Source organism: Rana temporaria, chromosome 7 (assembly GCF_905171775.1).
Source record: "Rana temporaria chromosome 7, aRanTem1.1, whole genome shotgun sequence".
Lineage (NCBI taxonomy): Eukaryota > Metazoa > Chordata > Amphibia > Anura > Ranidae > Rana > Rana temporaria.
The window spans coordinates 186,398,486-186,417,751 of record NC_053495.1 but is presented as its reverse complement, the minus strand read 5'-3'; the positions used below and the strand labels follow the sequence as shown (position 1 = coordinate 186,417,751).

Below are 19,266 nucleotides of genomic sequence, written 5' to 3'. Positions count from 1 at the left end.
ACGGATTGATCCGGTGAGTCTGTACAGACCAGCGGATCAATACGTTGGAATGGATTCTAGCGGATAGATTTCTTAGCATGTTAGGAAATTTTTATCCGCTGGATATCCATCCCCGGGGACAAAAATCAGCGGAAACAGATCCGCTGGATTGTACACACCAGGGGATCTATCCGCTGAAACCGGTCAGCGGATCAATTTCAGCGGATCGATCCTCTCGTGTGTACGGGGCCTCAGAAATTTTTTATAGGGTGAACCTCCACTTTAAGTTCAGAGCTGCACCAGATTTTGCATACTCCAGTTTTAGTAAATCTCCCTCATTGAGAATATGCCACAGACCCTAACCTGTAGCTGGAAAAAATCTTGTAGTGGATTGATGTGTCCCATGGGCACTAGGAAGTGCAGAAAGAAACCAATTCACTGCCCAAATGGAACCAATTGGTAAACAGAACCTTAGGGTTGTTGCAAATATGTACCAATTTTTAGAAGAAAGTTGAAACAATAGTTAAAAAACAAGGCCATGCCAATCTCTGCCTTTTCCTCTACATTTCCTCACCTATTCAGAGCAGATTGCATATGCTCTTAGAGGATTAGTCTGTAATACAATCACCGTTATGCTGGTTTTCTAGCAGTTTGAGGACAATATTATTACAAAAATTGAAAAGGGAATTAGAGGCCCCGGTTTCATAAAATGTACATGATAAACAGGTTAGGTTGCGAGTACGTGCCGCCCGATGTTAAAGAGGCAATCTGACTCTCTTGTTTTCTCAGACGGCCAAAAAACACTTTTCACATTCTGCAGATACATGATAAAAGGTGATTTTTACTAAACAGAAACCAGATTACAACCTATCAGATAGATATTGGCTTGATGGCTTCCATTAAAATGAAGAGCAGCTGTTGACACTTATCAGAGTTTAGTAAACCAGGCGGTAGCGTGACTAATGTAATATTTGGACTTCTCTTTCTTCGCTGCTCGTGGTTATTATATTGTGATCTCCAGGCCTGAATTCCACTTCATATTTATAGGTCTCTAGCTAAATCTCCAGTGCTTTCAATTCTTATTCTATAACCATTCATCCACAAACAACGTGTTACGTCAGTTTCCTGCCCTCTATTACTTCTGTCAGTAGCTTGAGGTTTAGTCTTCCCAACAATATGACTAATAAGGCCCCATTCACATGTGGGCATGTTTTGCCATGATTTAGGAACCTCTGCAGTGCAATTCGCTCCCGTTGCTCTTGGAGACAGACCGCTGGTGGAAGGAGTGCCGACAACATCTCCCTCGCTGCTAGAGGCTGTGCCACCTATCAGGCCTCGTACACACGACCGAATCTGTCCAATGAAAATGGTCCGCGTACCGTTTTCATCGGACATGTCCGCTCGGAGATTTTGGTCTGATGGTTGTACACACCATCAAACCAAAATCCGCACGGACAGAATACGCGGTGACGTGACGACGACGTCAAGGCGACGATGATGCGGCGATGTGCTCGAAGCCGGAAGTTAAATGCTTCCACGCATGCGTCGAATCACTTCGACGTCATGCGCGGGTTCTCGGGCCAGCGGACATGTCCGATCGGTCATACTGACCATCGGACATGTCCGGCGGACATCGTTCCAGCAGACAAGTTTCTTAGCATGCTAAGAAATTTTTGTCCGCCGGAAAACGGTCGGCTGGACAAATGTCCGCTGGAAAACGGTCCGGTCGGCTGTACAGACGACCGAACATGTCCGCGGAAACTGGGTACACGCTATCCACAGGCTGCTTGTTATCTTTCCATTAATTCTCGTACACACGTACGGGTTTCCCGACTGACTTTTTACTGCCGGGAAAACCGAGGGGGGAAACCGAGAACCTGCTTGGTAACTTTTTCCCCTACACACGACTGAGTTTCCCGACAGGAAACTGCCATGAGAGCTTTGGTCGGGGATACCGGCCATGTGCATGCTCTATCGCAGTGTTTCTAATAGGATAACTGCCGGGTTAAAAACCGCCGGGAATCCCGGTGGGAAAAAAGAGAGCTGGTTCTCTTTTTTTCCCGGCAGTTTTCCTGTCGGGAAAACTGCAATGGAGCATACACATGGCCGGTTTTTCCAGCCAAAAGCTCTCATGGCAGTTTTCCCAACAGGAAAACCGGTCGTGTGTACGAGGCCTAACTCTTGGGAACTACTTCACATTACTTCACTCCACACTGATGTCTTCATTCCCCAAGGTACTAAGACCCAACTGTTAACTGTATGAGTGCTGTTACTTGTGATACACCTCTTCAGTAACTTTAGACCAAGAAGAGACAATGTTTTACTACTTTACTTAGAAAAAGTGCAAGGCATTCCACAATCCAACAGGCCATTCCTAATTCCCTAACTATAACGACAAGATGAGTGCTGTCCCGGTATCCCTGAAGAAGTGTAGACCCGAAATGATACTCCTTCTTAGGCTCTCTCATGCAAGTGTAAGTTCTTCGGAGGCATATTCCAGTGCTGGTGCCTTCAGGGCAAACAGCAAGTTAAAAGTCTCTACATATGGACAGTGGCACACAACAGCCTTCTGCTTCTCTGGGTCTCATCCTCGATCTCAATCCCTTACAGGTCCCACAACCCACAGCTGTGCTGGAACTCTCTAGACTCACTTGCCTCTCTTCTCAAACTTTCTGAGCCAGACCTCTGACCCAATTTAGATCACACTAGACAAGTGGGCTGGACCCAGACAAGAACATGGCAAAAAGACCAATAAACCAGGCATGGCATTAGCTCTTACTCTCCCAGCCGGGACAGCACCTGACTGTTTTAACCTGCCGAAACCTGGCAAAACGCAAGTTTGAAATTGGTCCCTGAACTTTTTAGGAGCGTCAATCGTGCACAGGGCCGCCCATTCACTATGAGTAGTGTGAGCAAGACCAAAATGTGTCATTTGATGCACAGGAAAGCTTTGAGCCCCCAACCTTAGGCTTATACCCAGCTCTTTTTTTATGGAACATATCATGTTTTTTTTTTTCAAAGTTTAAAAAAAAATCTATTCAAGTATGTATTTCTAATTAAACAAAATGTTTTCTTTTACTCTGATCCTCCTCCAAATCTCCATATTCCTTTCTTTTTTTGCTGCTGTGATCTGACTACCTGTTTGAGGGTGACTACTTTAGTTCTCCATGGTCCCACGGTATGCAGGAACATAGCTACCCTCTCTTGCTCACTTCTGCAGTGAATTAGAGTCTATGGACTATAGGATTTTTAGGGCTTGTGTCAAAAGGCTTTAGTCTTGTGTTGATGAAATCAGTTTAGGATGCTTCTGAGATCATTTAGAATTCATTGATGTGTGCAACTTGACCTGCAGTTGACCACCTTTCAGTGGGCGTTCTGACACTCCTGCTCGCCTCTCCCCCCTCAAGAGGCTTTCTCCACACCAGGAAGAAAGCCTTGCATTACTGTGTGGAGTTACAGACAGAAGAACAGGAAGTGAGGATTGCTCAGAAGAAATAAAGACATTTAAAATTAAAATGGAAGGATGAGGTAAGTGGAGGAGGACCTTTACAACCCCTTTAAACAAGGATGCTGATCACATTCCCTGGTATACTGATGACTGTTAGTAATAGAAAGCTTGCAAACAATACAACGAAAGATTAGCGAGAAAACAAAAACGCCAGTCTTGTTAAAGTTTACTCTCAGGTAAATGTTACAAATCAGCCTAAAAATGTATAAAATAAAATATAAGAAATAACATACTATAAATAATACCTTTAATAATAATAATAATAATAATAATAATTATAATAATTAAAATGTCAGGCTTGCTATCTTTCTTTTGGGATTATTAATTTGGATACATACATTTTTTTTTCCACGCTATAACGACATCTGGGTACCTATTAGAAGATTATCGTAAAAAAGCGTGCCTATTATTCTGCATTATTGTTAGGAATAAAGCCATCTTAGCAAGCGATACATTTCAGCTAACATTAGACCCAGACTGTGTTTGGGTGCATTCAGAGTTTAATTACTGCATTGAAAGAGAACATTAATAGACTCGATGTTTCTCCAGAGATAAGTACAGGAACACGGCACAGCTTCACTCTTTCCACAGGTAAAAAAAAAAAAAAAAAAAAAAACAAGATCATGGTAAGTGAAAAGAGGTATGACAAACTGGCGGTTATGTAATCTCTTCTCCCCCCTGAGCAGAATGAAAATAAAACAAGATAGATGATGCTGTTAGCTATTAAAACGTGTTCAGTCACCGAGATCTCATACTAAGCTGCAAACAAAGGAAAAGGTTTGGAACAAAAACAAAGAAAAGAAAAAATATATAAATAACAAAAAAAAAAAGGGTTATTTTTTTATATAACAGAACAAAGAACAGTAACCTGAGCAAGTTTTTCCAAAACTATTTTGTGGGTGCACGTTTAAAGCCGAACCCTGGGCAGAAAAACTTTTTTGCACGTCAACCCCTTCCCAATGCCTTTTGATGTTCCGTTAAAGCAAAATTCCAGGAGTTCAGCAACTTTGCAAAAGGGTTGAGCTACTTTCACACTGAGGTGCTATAGCGCTAGAAATAGCGCCTGCAAAGTGCCCTGAAAGAGCCTCTCCTTTCACTCCAACATGAAAGCCTGAGGGCTTTCACCCTGGCGGGGTGCGCTGGCAGGACAGTAAATCTTGAAGCGTTGTAGGAACGGTGTATACACCTCTCCTAAAGCGCCCATGCCCATTGAAATCAATGGGCAGTGCCACTGAACCGCCAGCAAAGCAAGCTTTTTTTTAGCGGGGGTTAATTACCGGCCGAATAGTGCTGCAAATACAACAGTAAAGCGTTGCTATAAATAGCGGCGCTTTACCACCGACACCCCAGTGTGAAAGTAGCCTTACTAAACCTACCACAGTAAAATCAGTCTGTATATGCAGTAAAGTATTATTGTTATACTCACTATGGAACCTAAGGGGTTAATCATCCACATTTAGTAAAAAGGCTGTTTGATCCTGTCTTCTCTGATCCTCCCTTTCTCCTACAGTCCTCTAATCTATCTCCAGATAGTACAGAAACTTGGGGGCAAGCTGCATATGCTCAGTTTGGTTTGTATTGCTAGAGAGTTTTTATACATTTTTTCTTGGGGAGAGTGTATGTGATCAGCATAGAGCCAATCAGCACTGTCCAGACAGAGGGTCAGGGGTCCTGCAGCCTTTAGGACAGTCAGAGGAGAATGAAAACTTCTACTACAAGCTTTAACCAGTGTTCAGCTGGACACTGATAGAAGTCACAAGACTGCTATGTACTTCTGAGTAGAGTTGAGCGGACACCTGGATGTTCGGGTTTGGGTCCGAACCCGAACTTTAAAAAAAAAGTTCAGGTTCGGGAACCCGAACCCGAACCCGAACCCGAACTCCGAACCCCATTGTAATCAATGGGACACGGACTTTTAGAAAAAAAAATGCGCGGAGGTCCCCGCAAATTCAATAACCAGACCCTTTAGGTCTGGTATGGATATTAAGGGGAACCCCGCCATCAATTTAAAAAAAAAATGACGTAGGGTTCCCCCTATATATCCATAACCAGACCCTTCAGGTCAGGTATGGATATTAAGGGGAACTCCGCCGTCAATTTAAAAAAGAAAATGACGTGCGGTTCCCCCTAAATATCCATAACCAGACCCGTTATCCGAGCACGTTGACCTGGCCGGCCGCAGAAAAGAGGGGGGGGACAGAGTGCGCCCCCCCCCTCTCCTGAACCGCACCAGGCCACATGCCCTCAACATGGGGAGGATGTCCCCATGTTGATGGGGACAAGGGTCTCATCCCCACAACCCTTGCCCGGTGGTTGTGGGGGTATGCGGGCGGGAGGCTTATCAGAATCTGGAAGACCCCTTTAACAAAGGGGACCCCCAGATCCTGACCCCCCCCTGTGTGAAATGGTAATGGGGTACACTGTACCCCTACCATTTCACGAAGGAAGTGTAAAGTCTTGTAAAAAAACACACACCGTAGAATAAAGTCCTTTATTAAAAAAAAAACCTCCAGCGGTGATGATCCACTCGTTCCCGGCTTCCTGCTCCAGCGATGAGAAGATCCAGCGACGGCTGCGGGTGATCTCCAGCGATGAGAAGATCCAGCGACGGGTGATCTCCGCTCCAGCGATGAGAAGATCCGTCCATCCAGAGAGCAGCATCCCCGACCTCCTCTCACCGCTGGGCACAGCCCAGCGAATGACACGCTGGAGCTGTGACATTACTTATATAGAGGAGGCAGGGCCACCCGTCACGTGACCCCGGCCCCTCTGACGTACCCTCTGCTACGTCACTGGGGAAGCCCTGAGTCTTCCCTCTTCCTGGGATTCCCCAGTGACGTAGCAGAGGGTACGTCAGAGGGTGCGGGGTCACGTGACGGGTGGCCCTGCCTCCTCTATATAAGTAATGTCACAGCTTCAGCGCGTCATTCGCTGGGCTGTGTCCAGCGATGAGAGGAGGTCGGCGATGCTGCTCTCTGGATCTTCTCATCGCTGGAGCGGAGAACACCCGTCGCTGGATCTTCTCATCGCTGGAGATCACACGCAGCCGTCGCTGGATCTTCTCATCGCTGGAGCAGGAAGCCGGGAATGAGTGGATCATCACCGCTGGAGTTTTTTTCTTTTTTTTTTTTTTAATAAAGGACTTTATTCTACGCTGTGTGTGTGTGTGTGTGTGTGTTTTTTTACAAGACTTTACACTTCCTTCATGAAATGGTAGGGGTACAGTGTACCCCATTACCATTTCACACAGGGGGGGTCAGGATCTGGGGGTCCCCTTTGTTAAAGGGGTCTTCCAGATTCTGATAAGCCTCCCGCCCGCATACCCCCCACAACCACCGGGCAAGGGTTGTGGGGATGAGACCCTTGTCCCCATCAACATGGGGACATCCTCCCCATGTTGAGGGCATGTGGCCTGGTGCGGTTCAGGAGAGGGGGAGCCGCACTCTGTCCCCCCATCTTTTCTGCGGCCGGCCAGGTCAACGTGCTCGGATAACGGGTCTGGTTATGGATATTTAGGGGGAACTGCACGTAATTTTTTTTTTTAAATTGACGGCGGGGTTCCCCTTAATATCCATACCAGACCTAAAGGGTCTGGTTATTGAATTAGCGGGGACCTCCGCGCATTTTTTTTCCCAAACTCCGATCCTGGAACTTTTTCCAATTATTCGGGTTCGGGTCCGGGAAAAACCCAAAGTTCGTACCGAACCCGAACTTTACAGTTCGGGTTCGCTCAACCCTACTTCTGAGGAGAAAAGGTATCTAGCAGTTTATATTTACTAAAACCAGGGCTTTTTTTCTCTGACAATAGGTGCAGGAACTCCCCTTTTCCGAGTCACTTGTTTTCTCTGCTCCTACCCACCTCCAAGCAACGTCCCTTGGTTCCATCCCCTACCCACCTCCCAGTACCGCCCCTTTTAGACAATACAGAACCAAGTATAATTTTGTTGTGCTAAGTAAATTGTATGGAATTTGGTTTCCCCTTCAGCCAGCAACAATAGATCCCCCTAACAATGTACCACCCACAACAAAATTCCCCATCAACAGATCTCCGCACAGCCAGCATTAATAGACTCTCTGGCAGCCATCAACAATAGACCCCTCCCCCAATAGTAGATCTCCTTCAGAAACAACTGACCCCCCAGCAACAATAGGTCCCCCACCAGCAACACTAGACCGCCTCAGCAACAATAGATCCCCTGCAAAAATAGAAGCCCTCCAGCTAGAAAAGATCCGTCAGCAGTGAGGGGGCGCATTCTCATCCCCTCCCTTTCCTGACCTGCATGCTCAGATAAGGGACTGGTATTGATATGGGGGGGACCCCATGCCGTTTTTTCCCCAATTTTTTTTTACGGCAACCCAGTTGACAGCTAATGACTCAACAGTTGTTAAGGATGTGGTGGCCAGCTTCCCAGCCTGCTTCTCAGCTTGTCAAGTGCACGGGGCCTGGTATGGTTCAGGAGGAGGGCGCTCGCTTCTCCCCTCTCTTTTTCGTGACCTGCATGCTCAAGTAAGTGTCTGGTATGGATTTTGGGGGGGAACCCACGCCATTTTTAAAAAAAATTGGCGTGGGGTTCCCCTCCAAATTTATACCAGATCCGAAGGGCCTGGTATGGATTTGGGGCAGACCCCACACCATTTTTTCCCATTTTTTTTGCCGGCTACTCCAAGGACAGCTGATGACTCATCGGTTGTTAAGGACATGGTGGCCAGCTTCCCGACCTGCTCCTTAGCAACCAGCTATATACAGTGTGTTTAAAGAGAGAAAAAAAATGCAAAATGCATGCAAAAACACATAAAAAACGTGGGTTTAAAAACGCAAAACTCGCCTGAAACCCACATCAACCGCATAGATGTTAAACTAGACTTCTTGCCACATACAAAATATTTTTCTCCCCTGTCTCCCTTCTTTGTGGCATTATCATAGTACACATACCTTAAAGTGGAGGTTCACCCGAAAAGTTAATTTTTAATATTACATTGATGCTCATTTTGTCTAGGGGAATCGGGTAGTTTTTTTATAAATCGAAGCAGTACTTACCGTTTTAGAGAGCGATCTTCTCCGCCGCTTCCGGGTATGGGCTGTGGGACTGGACGTTCCTATTTGATTGACAGGCTTCCGACAGGCTTCCGACTGTCGCATACATCGCGTCACGATTTTCCGAAAGTAGCCGAACGTCGGTGCGCAGGCGTCGTATAGAGCCGCACCGACGTTCGGCTTCTTTCGGCTACTCGTGACGCGATGTATGCACACCATCGGAAGCCTGTCGGAAGCCTGTCAATCAAATAGGAACGCCCAGTCCTGAAGACCATACCCGGAAGCGGCGGAGAAGATAGCTCTCTAAAATGGTAAGTACTGCTTCGATTAAAAAAAAAACACCCGATTCCCCTTGACAAAATGAGCATCAATCTAATGTAAAAAAAAAAATTTCGGGTGAACTCCCACTTTAAACATTTTTAATCAACAAAATGTATTGTTCCCTAGAAAAGAGAAAAAATACTCAGCTGTGAATCTTTAGGGAAAAAGAAGACATTTGCTTTACAACTTCCATAAACTCAAACTGAACTTTTCAAAGAGTCTTGGTTAGTGTCTGCTGCACGGCAAAACTCCAAACATTACATGGAAGTTTCTACAGAAATGTGAGATATAAGGAAAGCTATAGAGAAGCTCAATGAGAGTCCCTCAAGGGGGAATAAACATTACTTATTGCCATCTTGTGCCTAGTGAATATTACCACCTCCCAATATTTAAACAATAAAATAAAAGCAATTATTCCGGTGTGCGTCGCTTCCTGAGCATTCAGTGTCACACAGAGGAATTGATTTCCCCTGACAGAAGCTTCTTTAAATACAAATATACATGCTAGGAAAAGTTATTGCTTTCTGCATTATGACTTTAGTCAGCAAGACAACAATCTGAAGTTATTTCACAATGGCAATGTAATGATGGCGAATGAGAAATAGGAAGGAGGTTCTTTGTATGGTAGTAAAGCACTATATGCTGAGGACTCATTGCTCAGCTCATTATTGGCTCAGCCTATTTCTCCTTTTTTTTAACAAAAGTTTTACAGGAAACCTGTGTTGGGTACAAAGCATTAGTAAGACATATTGAATATGCCGTTCAGTTTTCGGCTGGGCTTTTCTCAGAGAATAGGTATAGAAGCTCCCCCTTTCCAAGTCACCACTTGTCTCCTCCCCCTACCCGCCTCCAAGGACTGTTCCTTGGTTCTACCCCCTACCCACCTCTGAGCACCGTTCCTTGGTTACACCTCTGAGCACCGTTCTTTGGTTCCATCCCCTACCCACCTCCAAGCACCGTTCCTTGGATCTACCCCATACCCACCTCCGTGCACCGTTCCTTGGTTCCACCTCCTACCCACCTCTGAGCACCGTTCCTTAGTTCAATTCCCCACCCACCTCTGATCACCGTCCCTCGGGTCCATTCCCTACCCACCTCCGAGCACCGTTCCTTGGTTCCACCCCCTACCCACCTCCGAAGACCGTTCCTTAGTTCCATTCCCCACCCACCTCTAAACACCGTTCCTTGGGTCCATTCCCTACCCACCTCCAAGCACAGTTCCTTGGTTCCACCCCCTACCCACCTCCGAGCACCATTCTTTTGTTTCCACCCCTACCCACCTCCGAGCACCATTCTTTTGTTTCCACCCCCTACCCACCTCCGAGCACCATTCCTTGGTTCCACCCCCTACCCACCTCCGATTACCATTCCTTGGTTCCACCCCCTACCCACCTCCGAGTACCATTCCTTGGTTCCACCCCCTACCCACCCCCGATCACCGTTCCTTGGTTCCACACCCTACCCACCTCCAAACACTGTTCCTTGGTTCCACCCCTACCCAACTCTGAGCACCGTTCCTTGGTTCCATCCCCTACCCACCCCCAAGCACCGTTCCTTGGTTCCACCCCCTAACCACCTCCGAGCACCGTTCCTTGGTTCCACCCCCTACCCACCTCCAAGCACCATTCCTTGGATACATTCCCTACCCACCTCTGAGCACCGTTCCATTCCCAACCCACCTCTAAGCACCGTTCCTTGGTTCCACCCCCTACCCACCTCCCAAGACCACCCCTTTTAGAGAATACAGTAACATTTGTGGTACTAACTAATTTTTACAGAACTTGTTAACCACTTACTGCTTTCAGATAAAAGTGGTCTCACTTTTATCTGGGTCGGGAGAGGCCCCCCTCCCACCGTGCTCTGGTCATCTCCGCCGCTTACCAGAGCCATCGGTAGCGGCTGAGACGATCTTGTCCTCTTCCCTCATAAGCTAGATGTCAAGTGAGGGAAAGATGGTCCCCTCTAGGCTCCACACCATTGGATCGCGGAAGTGACGTCACATCCGCCCAATCCTTTTTTTGTGATTTTTTTTTTGTTTTTGTTTTAAAAAAAAAAAGACATTGAATTTTTTTTTATTGCATTTTAGTGTGAATATGAGATCTGAGGTCTTCTATTACAAGGGATGTTTACATTCCTTGTAATGGGAATAAAAGTAAAATGCCCGACCTGCCAAGCTCGTGTGCAGAAGCGAACTCATACGTAAGTTGCGCTCACATATGAAAACAATGTTCAAACCACACATGTGAGGTATCGCTGAGATCGTTAGAGAGCAATAATTCTAGCCCTAAAAAGCCCTTAAAAGTCGCCTATGGAGATTTTTAAGGGTAAAAGTTTATCGCCATTCCACGAGCGGGCGCAATTTTGTAGCATGACATGATGGGTATCAATTTACTTGACGTAACATTATCAATTGGCCTAACTTTACTGTTGTCTTATTTTTTAATTAAAAAAAGTCTGACATAAAGTATTGCAACAGCCGCCATTTTATTCTCTAGGGTGTCTGAAAAAAATATATAACGTTTGGGGGTTCTAAGTCATTTTCTAGGGGAAAAAAATGATTTTAACTTGTAAACACCAAATCTCAAGAGGCTCGGTCCTTAAGTGGTTGATTATAGCAAGAAAAGTGGTAAATCCCCTGCAGCCAGCAACAATAGATCTCCCCAGCAACAATGAACCACCACAACAAAATACCCCCCTCCCCAGCAACATTAGACCCCCTGCAGAAACAACAGATATCCTCGCAGAAAACTTCGATAGACCCCCAGCAACAATGGACCACCTACAGAAATTACCACCAACCCCTAGGCAAAAATAGACTCCCTGCAGAAACAACAGATCTTCCAGCAGCCAGAAACACTAAGCCCCTCCCTCAACAGTAGATCCATCCTAGCAACAACTGACCCCTCAGCAACATAAGACCCACCTCCAGCAACAGTAATTCCCTTGCCAGCAACAACAGACTCCCGCCTGCAAAAATAAATCCCCTCCAGTGACAATAGATCCCCCTAGCAGTCAGCATAAACAGACCCTGCAGCACACCCCAGCACCCCAAATGAATATGCACTTTTCTAACACTAAACTGTCTCTCCGCCAATCAGGAAGCGAGGGTCTGATACCCATCACATGATTGGCTGAAAGGACAGGCACTCCTCTTGGAAGCCTAGCAGGAGGAAAAGCATGGCGGAAACATGGAGGACACAGGAGCTGCTGCCTGTCCCTCCACCAAGAAGGGGTAAGTGCTGGTTAGACAGCGGGCAGGGGTGACGGGCACTGGGCTGGTTAAATGCCGCCAGAGGGAGGGGGTCAAAGTGGCTGCATTTGATGGGCACAGTGGCTGCATGTGATAAGCACAGTGGCTGCAATTGATGGGCACAGTGGCTGCGTTTGATGGGCACAGTGGCTGAAATTGATGGGCACAGTGGCTGCAATTGATGGGCACAGTGGCTGCATTTGATGGAAACAGTGGCTGCAATTGATGGGCACAGTGGCTGCATTTGATGAGCACAGTGGCGGCATTTAATGGGAATATTGGTTGCAATTGATGGGCACAGTGACGGCATTTAAAGGGCACAGTGGCTGCAATTAATGGCACAGTGGCTGCATTTGATGGGCACAGTTGCTGCATTTGATGGGCACAGTGGCTGCATTTGATGGACACAGTGGCTGCAATTAATGGGTACAGTGGCTGCAATTGATGGGCACAGTGGCTGCAATTGATGGGCACAGTGGCAGCATTTGATGGGCACAGTGGCTGAAATTAATGGCACAGTGGCTGCATTTGATGGGCACAGTGGCTGCATTTGATGGGCACAGTGGCTGCATTTGATGGACACAGTGGCTGCAATTAATGGGTACAGTGGCTGCAATTGATGGGCACAGTGGCTGCAATTGATGGGCACAGTGGCAGCATTTGATGGGCACAGTGGCTGCAATTAATGGCACAGTGGCTGCATTTGATGGGCACAGTGGCTGCAGTTGATGGGCACAGTGGCTGCAATTGATGGGCACAGTGGCTGCAATTGATGGGAACAGTGGCTGCAATTGATGGCACAGTGAGGCTGCAATTGATGGGCACAGTGGCTGCAATTGATGGGCACAGTGAGGCTGCAATTGATGGGTTAGTTTGTGCCTCCCAAAAATTATGAGCACCAGCTGCCACTGCAGTGAAGCTCATCCACCTGCTGTGAAAGTGATTTCTATTTTGAATAGATTGTACCTCATTCTCACCATGTGATTTTGGCTTTATTAAACTCTCAAAAACATTACCCACCTGATTTTTGGTCATATTGATACCGACGAGGAAAAGCAGCTCCGCCAGGAATAAAGCACAGCAGAGATTTTTATGAATGGTTGTCCTGGTGCTCTGGATTTCACTAAAGAAGAAGAATGTGAAGATACACATGGAGAGACAGATCAGGGAGATGATGATCCCCAGCTGAGTGATCCTGGTCAGGACACTGTGATGAATGGACACCTGAAGGAAGCAAACACAGCCCATAAACATCAGGAGGCAATGGTCACAGCATGTCAGTGTTCATTTTGATGTCAAATTTTGATTTAGTTTAAGGCCTGATTCACGTCTATGTGTTTTTAGTGCTTTTTGCATCTTTGCACTACAGAACGTGTTCCATAGGAAACCATGTTAAATGTACTGTAGTTATAAATCTGCAAAATGCCAAAAGCACTAAAAATACATAAGTGTGAATCAGACCTAATTCATAGCCCTTTGACTAAAATGCCATTTTAGTTTTAGTCGTATTTTAGTTTTCTGAATTGATTTAGTTTTAGTCCTTTTTTTAGTCAACTAAAATTTCCAGCACATTTTAGTTGACTAAAATCAAATGAGTTTAGTTACATTGTAATGAATTATTTAAGCATTTCTCTAGAATTGCCAAATTCGTTATATACTCCTGGAGTAAAAATCGAATAACATGTCATTATTTATGGTATTAACTTGACCTCGGGAAGATTTACCCCCCCCCCCCTTCCTGACCAGGCCATTTTTTTGCGAGTAGTAGTCCAAGGGAGGGGGCGAGCATGACACTCCACACCAGGGAGAAAGCCTTGCATTACTGTGTGGAGTTACAGACAGAAGAACAGGAAGTGAGGATTTCTCAGAAGAAATAAGGACATTTAAAAGCAAAATGGAAGGATGAGGTAAGTGAAGGAGGACTGCACTAAGGTAAAGGAAGCTATTTAGAGCCGATTCACACAGGGGCGACCTGGGATCCGACTTGAAGTCTCCCCAAGTCGTCCCAATTCGCGCGGTTGAGAAAATTAATGGAAGTGAACGGAGCCATGAATGACTTGTATAGCGCTACACATGCAAACTGAATCGTCACTAGGCGCTTTTTCCAGCCAGTGTCTGCTTGGCTGGTGCAGTCATTTTACCCCGTAGGATCTCGACACGCTTGGGACACACAGTCATACATATATATATACTAGGGCCAATTTGGACAAGATCCAATTTACCTACCAGCATGTCTTTGAAGTGTGGGAGGAAACCCATGCAGGCACAGGGAGAACATGCAAACTCCATGCAGATGGTGTCGTGGTCGGGATTCGAACCAGCGACCCTTTTGCTGCTAGGCGAAAGTGCTACTCACTACACCACTGTGCTGCCCCATCTTAATGTACACTACTGAAATCGCTCCGACGTCAGAAAAGGTTCCTGTACTACTTCAATCCGACTTGTAGGCAACTTGTATCCATTGATTTCAATGGAAGTTGCCTCAGAAGTCTGATCACTGTCTTAAAGCGGAGGTTAACCCTTAGAGAGCACATTTTCCCCTTAGATTAATGCTCGTTTTGTCTAGGGGAATCGGCTAGTTGTTTTAAAATATGATCCGTACTTACCCGTTTACGAGATGCATCTTCTCCGTCGCTTCCGGGTATGGGCTGCGGGAATGGGCGTTCCTTCTTGATTGACAGTCTTCCGAGAGGCTTCCGACGGTCGCATCCATCGCGTCACGATTTACCGAAAGAAGCCGAACGTCGGTGCGCAGGCGCAGTATAGAGCCGCACCGACGTTCGGCTTCTTTCGGCTACGAGTGACGCGATGGATGCGACCGTCGGAAGCCTCTCGGAAGACTGTCAATCAAGAAGGAACGCCCGCTCCCGAAGACCCATACCCGGAAGCGTCGGAAGAAGATGCATCTCGAAAACGGGTAAGTACTGCTCATATTTTAAAACAAATAGCCGATTCCCCTAGACCAAACGAGCAGGAATCTAAGGGAAAAAGGGCAAAACATAAATAAATGGGTGAACTCCCGCTTTAACTGAAGCAACAATACAGGAAGATAACATACATTTCTCAGGCAAACGCCTCCCTCCCACAGAGCTGATTGTTATTTGATTGGCCACTGGAAAGCCTCCTGTCCTGGAGGCGACTTGAATTTGCCTTGTACTGTCCAGGAGGCAACTTGAAGTTGCGTTGTAAGTTGTCTGATGATTCATACTCAAGTCGTGCCCAAGTTGCCTCCCAAAGTCGTGCTGGAAGTCGTGTTGCCCCTGTGTGAACCAACTCTAATGCCGCGTACACACGATCGGTCAAACCGATGAGAACGGTCTGATGGACCGTTTTCATCGGACCAAACTGATCGTGTGTGGGCCCCATCGGTTATTTATCCATAGGTTAAAAAAAAGCAATATTGTATTAAATTTAACCTAACCGATAGAAAAAAACGATTGTTTGTAGGCACGTCCATCGGTTAAAAATCCACGCATTCTCAGAATCAAGTCGACGCATGCTTGGAAGCATTGAACTTTTTTTCAGCACGTCGTTGTGTTTTTACGTCACCGCATTCTGACACAATCGGTTTTTTTTAACCGATGGTGTGTAGGCGCGACGGACCATCAGTCAGCTTCAACGGTTAACCGATGAAAACGGTCCATCAGATCGGTTTGACCGATCGTGTGTACAGGGGATTAGGGAAAAAAATTGTACCTTTACAACCCCTTTAATAATATAAATAATAATAACAACAATACTACTACTATTAATGGTAACAACAACAAAAATAATAATAATATGTACTACGGTACTTCTTATTAGTCTCTATGAGCTAGTAAATGGATAAGCAGGTTGATGTAAAATTGGAAAAGATGCAATATGGGGATGGTGAGCATGAGCAAGACCAAGGGCAGATTAAAACTCATTTTCTCTGCCGAGTTATCCATTAAGCACAAAGTAATTCTCTCCTGAAAGCAATGAGAAAATAATATGAAGTCTGTGATTGGGTTTTACCTGATCGATAATTAGAAAACTTGAGGAACCATTATTTATTTAAAGCTCGGTACACAGAGTCAGATGAGGCCTGAGCTGATATCACTTGCCTTCTATGAACCTTACAAGAACTGTAAATTCATCTTTCATGTGTTGATGTTCTTGTTTCAAAATACCTTTTTATGTTTATATGTGTGTACTGTACATGTACTTTGTATGCTCGTTGAATAGGGTATTGTGCAGAATCTCAGTGGGAAAGCATTACGCACCTAGGACCCAAGATTACCTTTAGTATTCCACTACAAGCAGACATATATTTTAATGAAAAAGGTATTTTTAATGTCAAACATAAAAATGATGTTTTGTATATGAAAAAAGCGGAACCATTCTCTAAAAACACCCTCCACCTATCCTGATAATCCTGCTCATTAAATGTATGAACATACCTTTACAAAGACTTAAAGGGACCCTGCCAGCTGCTTAAAATGCAGATAAAAGAAAAGAAAAATCAAGTATTTTGCTTCATTTGCAGTGTTTTTCCTTTACATAAATGTTTCTTTATTCATTTGCAATGTGCCTTTGAACTTGATAGAACATTTTAATTCTCCAAAAGTGTCAATTCTCTGGCACAGCCCCCTCCCTACTTGCATCATGCACAGGCCCGGATTTACTCCATTTGCCGCCCCAAGGCCGGGTCCTTCAATCCCGCCTCCGCCTGCGCAGTACGGGGGGGACTTTTTCGTCAGGACACTGAAAAGCGGGGGGGGGGGGGGGTGTTGCTTCCAAAAATGACATTGAGCATTGGGAGGTGCTGCTGCCGAAAATGACAAAATGACATTGAGAACCGGGAGGGGGGTTGCTGCTGCCAAGAACTATCTCGCCTCCTCTTCCCTCTGTTTTTTCTCCTCTCACCATCCGCATGACGGGGGGGAACTCCTGATATGAAAGTGAAAGTGTCCTCTCCTCTCAGCCGCAGTGCCGCCCCTGCACCCACTGCCGCCCCAAGGCCTGGCCTTGTTGGCTTTGTCTGGAATCCGGCCCTGATCATGCATGTCTTAGCCCTTTTCTTCTTCTGAGATTGTCAAATGTACTGTTTGTGTTGACCCAGCACTTTGACTTAAGGGTTAAGATTTTTTTGTTGTTGCCAGGATTGCATTGGGGAGATTTTCCTTTCATTTTCTGTTTTGAAGACAGAAGAGAAAGTGAGAGAACATATCTTCAAAAGGATGAGAACCTCATTAAAAGATCCCACTCTTTAAAATGTTGGATTATCCATAATTTTTTAGCCTGGTGCCACATCCCCCTTCATCAGTTGTGCAGGATATTAGAGGGGGCTAATGTAAGATTGATACAAGTTCTTCTACAATTTGATGTAAAAATTGCTCAAATTGGTACAAACTGTACCTGGATGAAACAGTGCTTTTTAATATCTTCCCACAATTTAAGTTTTAGGTATTTTTTTTACCCTATCGGAACTTGAGCCCAACATTGCAAAGTCCAAGTGCTAACTATAACGGTACTGTGTTGCCCATTGGTTAGACATTTTCATAATTCCACTTTGCCAAGAATATAGATAGGATGTAGAAAGTTAACATCTCTGCCCTGATGGTAGACCCCCTTTCACTTACTTGGTTATGACTAGATGATGTCATCAGTATAGCAAAATGAGTAAGATGGTTACACTTGCATGATGTGTGGCTAACATTGGCGTAGTCTACTTCACAACCTTCAGTAGACCATTCCCCCTGAAGAGTTTCCACGCGGTATTTCCAAAATGCACATTTTGAGGTTTCAGGCTCCATGGATAGCTGTAAAGAGTTATTTTTAAGATTATAGATTAAAATGTTCAAACCTGAAACTGTCAAACAAATTACATTGCGAGGTAAACACTACATTGGAGAGCATGTACCAAAGAAAAAAAAAACTTTTATAGAATTTTGCTTGGTAGGGAGCAGCAGCTTTAATAATGTTTAAAGTAGTTTTAAAGGTAATTTTTTTTATCTTAATGCATTCTCTGCATTAAGTTAAAAAAACTTTCAATAGTAGCCCCCCCCCCACCCCAGGATAAAACACCACCATACGCTGGGAAAACCAGATTGTTGGGACCCCCTACACGACAGATATGTCTGTGATTTTTTTTCCCTTTAAGTGCATTTATGTTTGCGCTATTAAAATAACCTATGATGTCCTGAACCTGCCTGTGAAGTGGAGCAAACTTATGAAGTGTACAAACTACTGCAAAACCAAAATTTACAAATCTGGTAAACGACAGTTCCCTACTGCTTACTTCTAGATGAGGGTCTGGTATAGATGTTAATGGGGAACTCCATGCCAAAAAATGATGTGTCGTTCCTCCTAAGAATACAAACCAGACCCTTATCCTTGGCCCCTTGGAAACTGCTGGCTTCCTAACAATCAGCCAGACAGGAAGCCGTCATATTAAGGCCTCATACACACTGGGAGTTTAGCCCCAGTGCATGGGACTCTGGCATTTATCTGCAGACAGAGGACAAGGGTGCACTGTCCAGCCCCTCTATTAAAGGCTGACAGCTGCTGTGGCTGGATGGGTCTGGACGGTGCATCTACCTGTGCTAATGCATAGGGAAGTATGCATCTAGGGATGAATAAACTGAATGCAGATGTCTTGCGGAGAGGCCATCAGAATCATAGGCTGATTGAAACAAAGCTGAATGGTGCACCTGTGCCCTCCACTAGCATCTAAACACCAGAGCAACATACCCTTGGGCTAAATGCTATGGGCCAGATTCAGAAAGGAGTAAGTCTCCGTTGTTCGCTAGGTGCCGCTTCCGCTGATTTCCGCGTAGAATATGCAAATGAGCTAGATACGCCAATTTAGAAACGTCCGTCCACCCGGTGCATTGATTTACGTCGTTTACGTAGGACTTTTTTCGGCATAAAGTCACCCCTGCTATATGAGGCGTAGCCAATGTTAAGTATGGACGTCGGGACAGCGTCGAATTTTCTGTCGTTTACGTTGTTTGCGTAAGTCGTACGCGAATAGGGCTGTGCGTAAGTTACGTTCACGTCAAAAGCATTGACTATTTGCGGCGTAATTTGGAGCATGCGCACTGGCATACTTTCACGGACGGCGCATGCACCGTTCATTAGAAGTGTCAAATACGTAGGGTCACAATTAGCATACAACACGCCCCCTACCAGCCTATTTTGAATTAGGCG

General features: G+C 45.4%; 1 protein-coding gene across 1 annotated transcript in view; it reads right to left on the bottom strand.

Moving 5' to 3' along the window:
- ADGRL4 (adhesion G protein-coupled receptor L4) overlaps positions 1-19,266 on the bottom strand; it is a 244,784-nt gene that overhangs the window by 46,736 nt on the left and 178,782 nt on the right. The window contains exons 10-11 of the mRNA XM_040360641.1: positions 17,697-17,876; positions 13,114-13,317 (exon numbers count right to left, since the gene is read on the bottom strand). Coding sequence (XP_040216575.1) covers positions 13,114-13,317; positions 17,697-17,876 — 384 coding nt within the window. The remainder of the gene's footprint in view (positions 1-13,113; positions 13,318-17,696; positions 17,877-19,266) is intronic.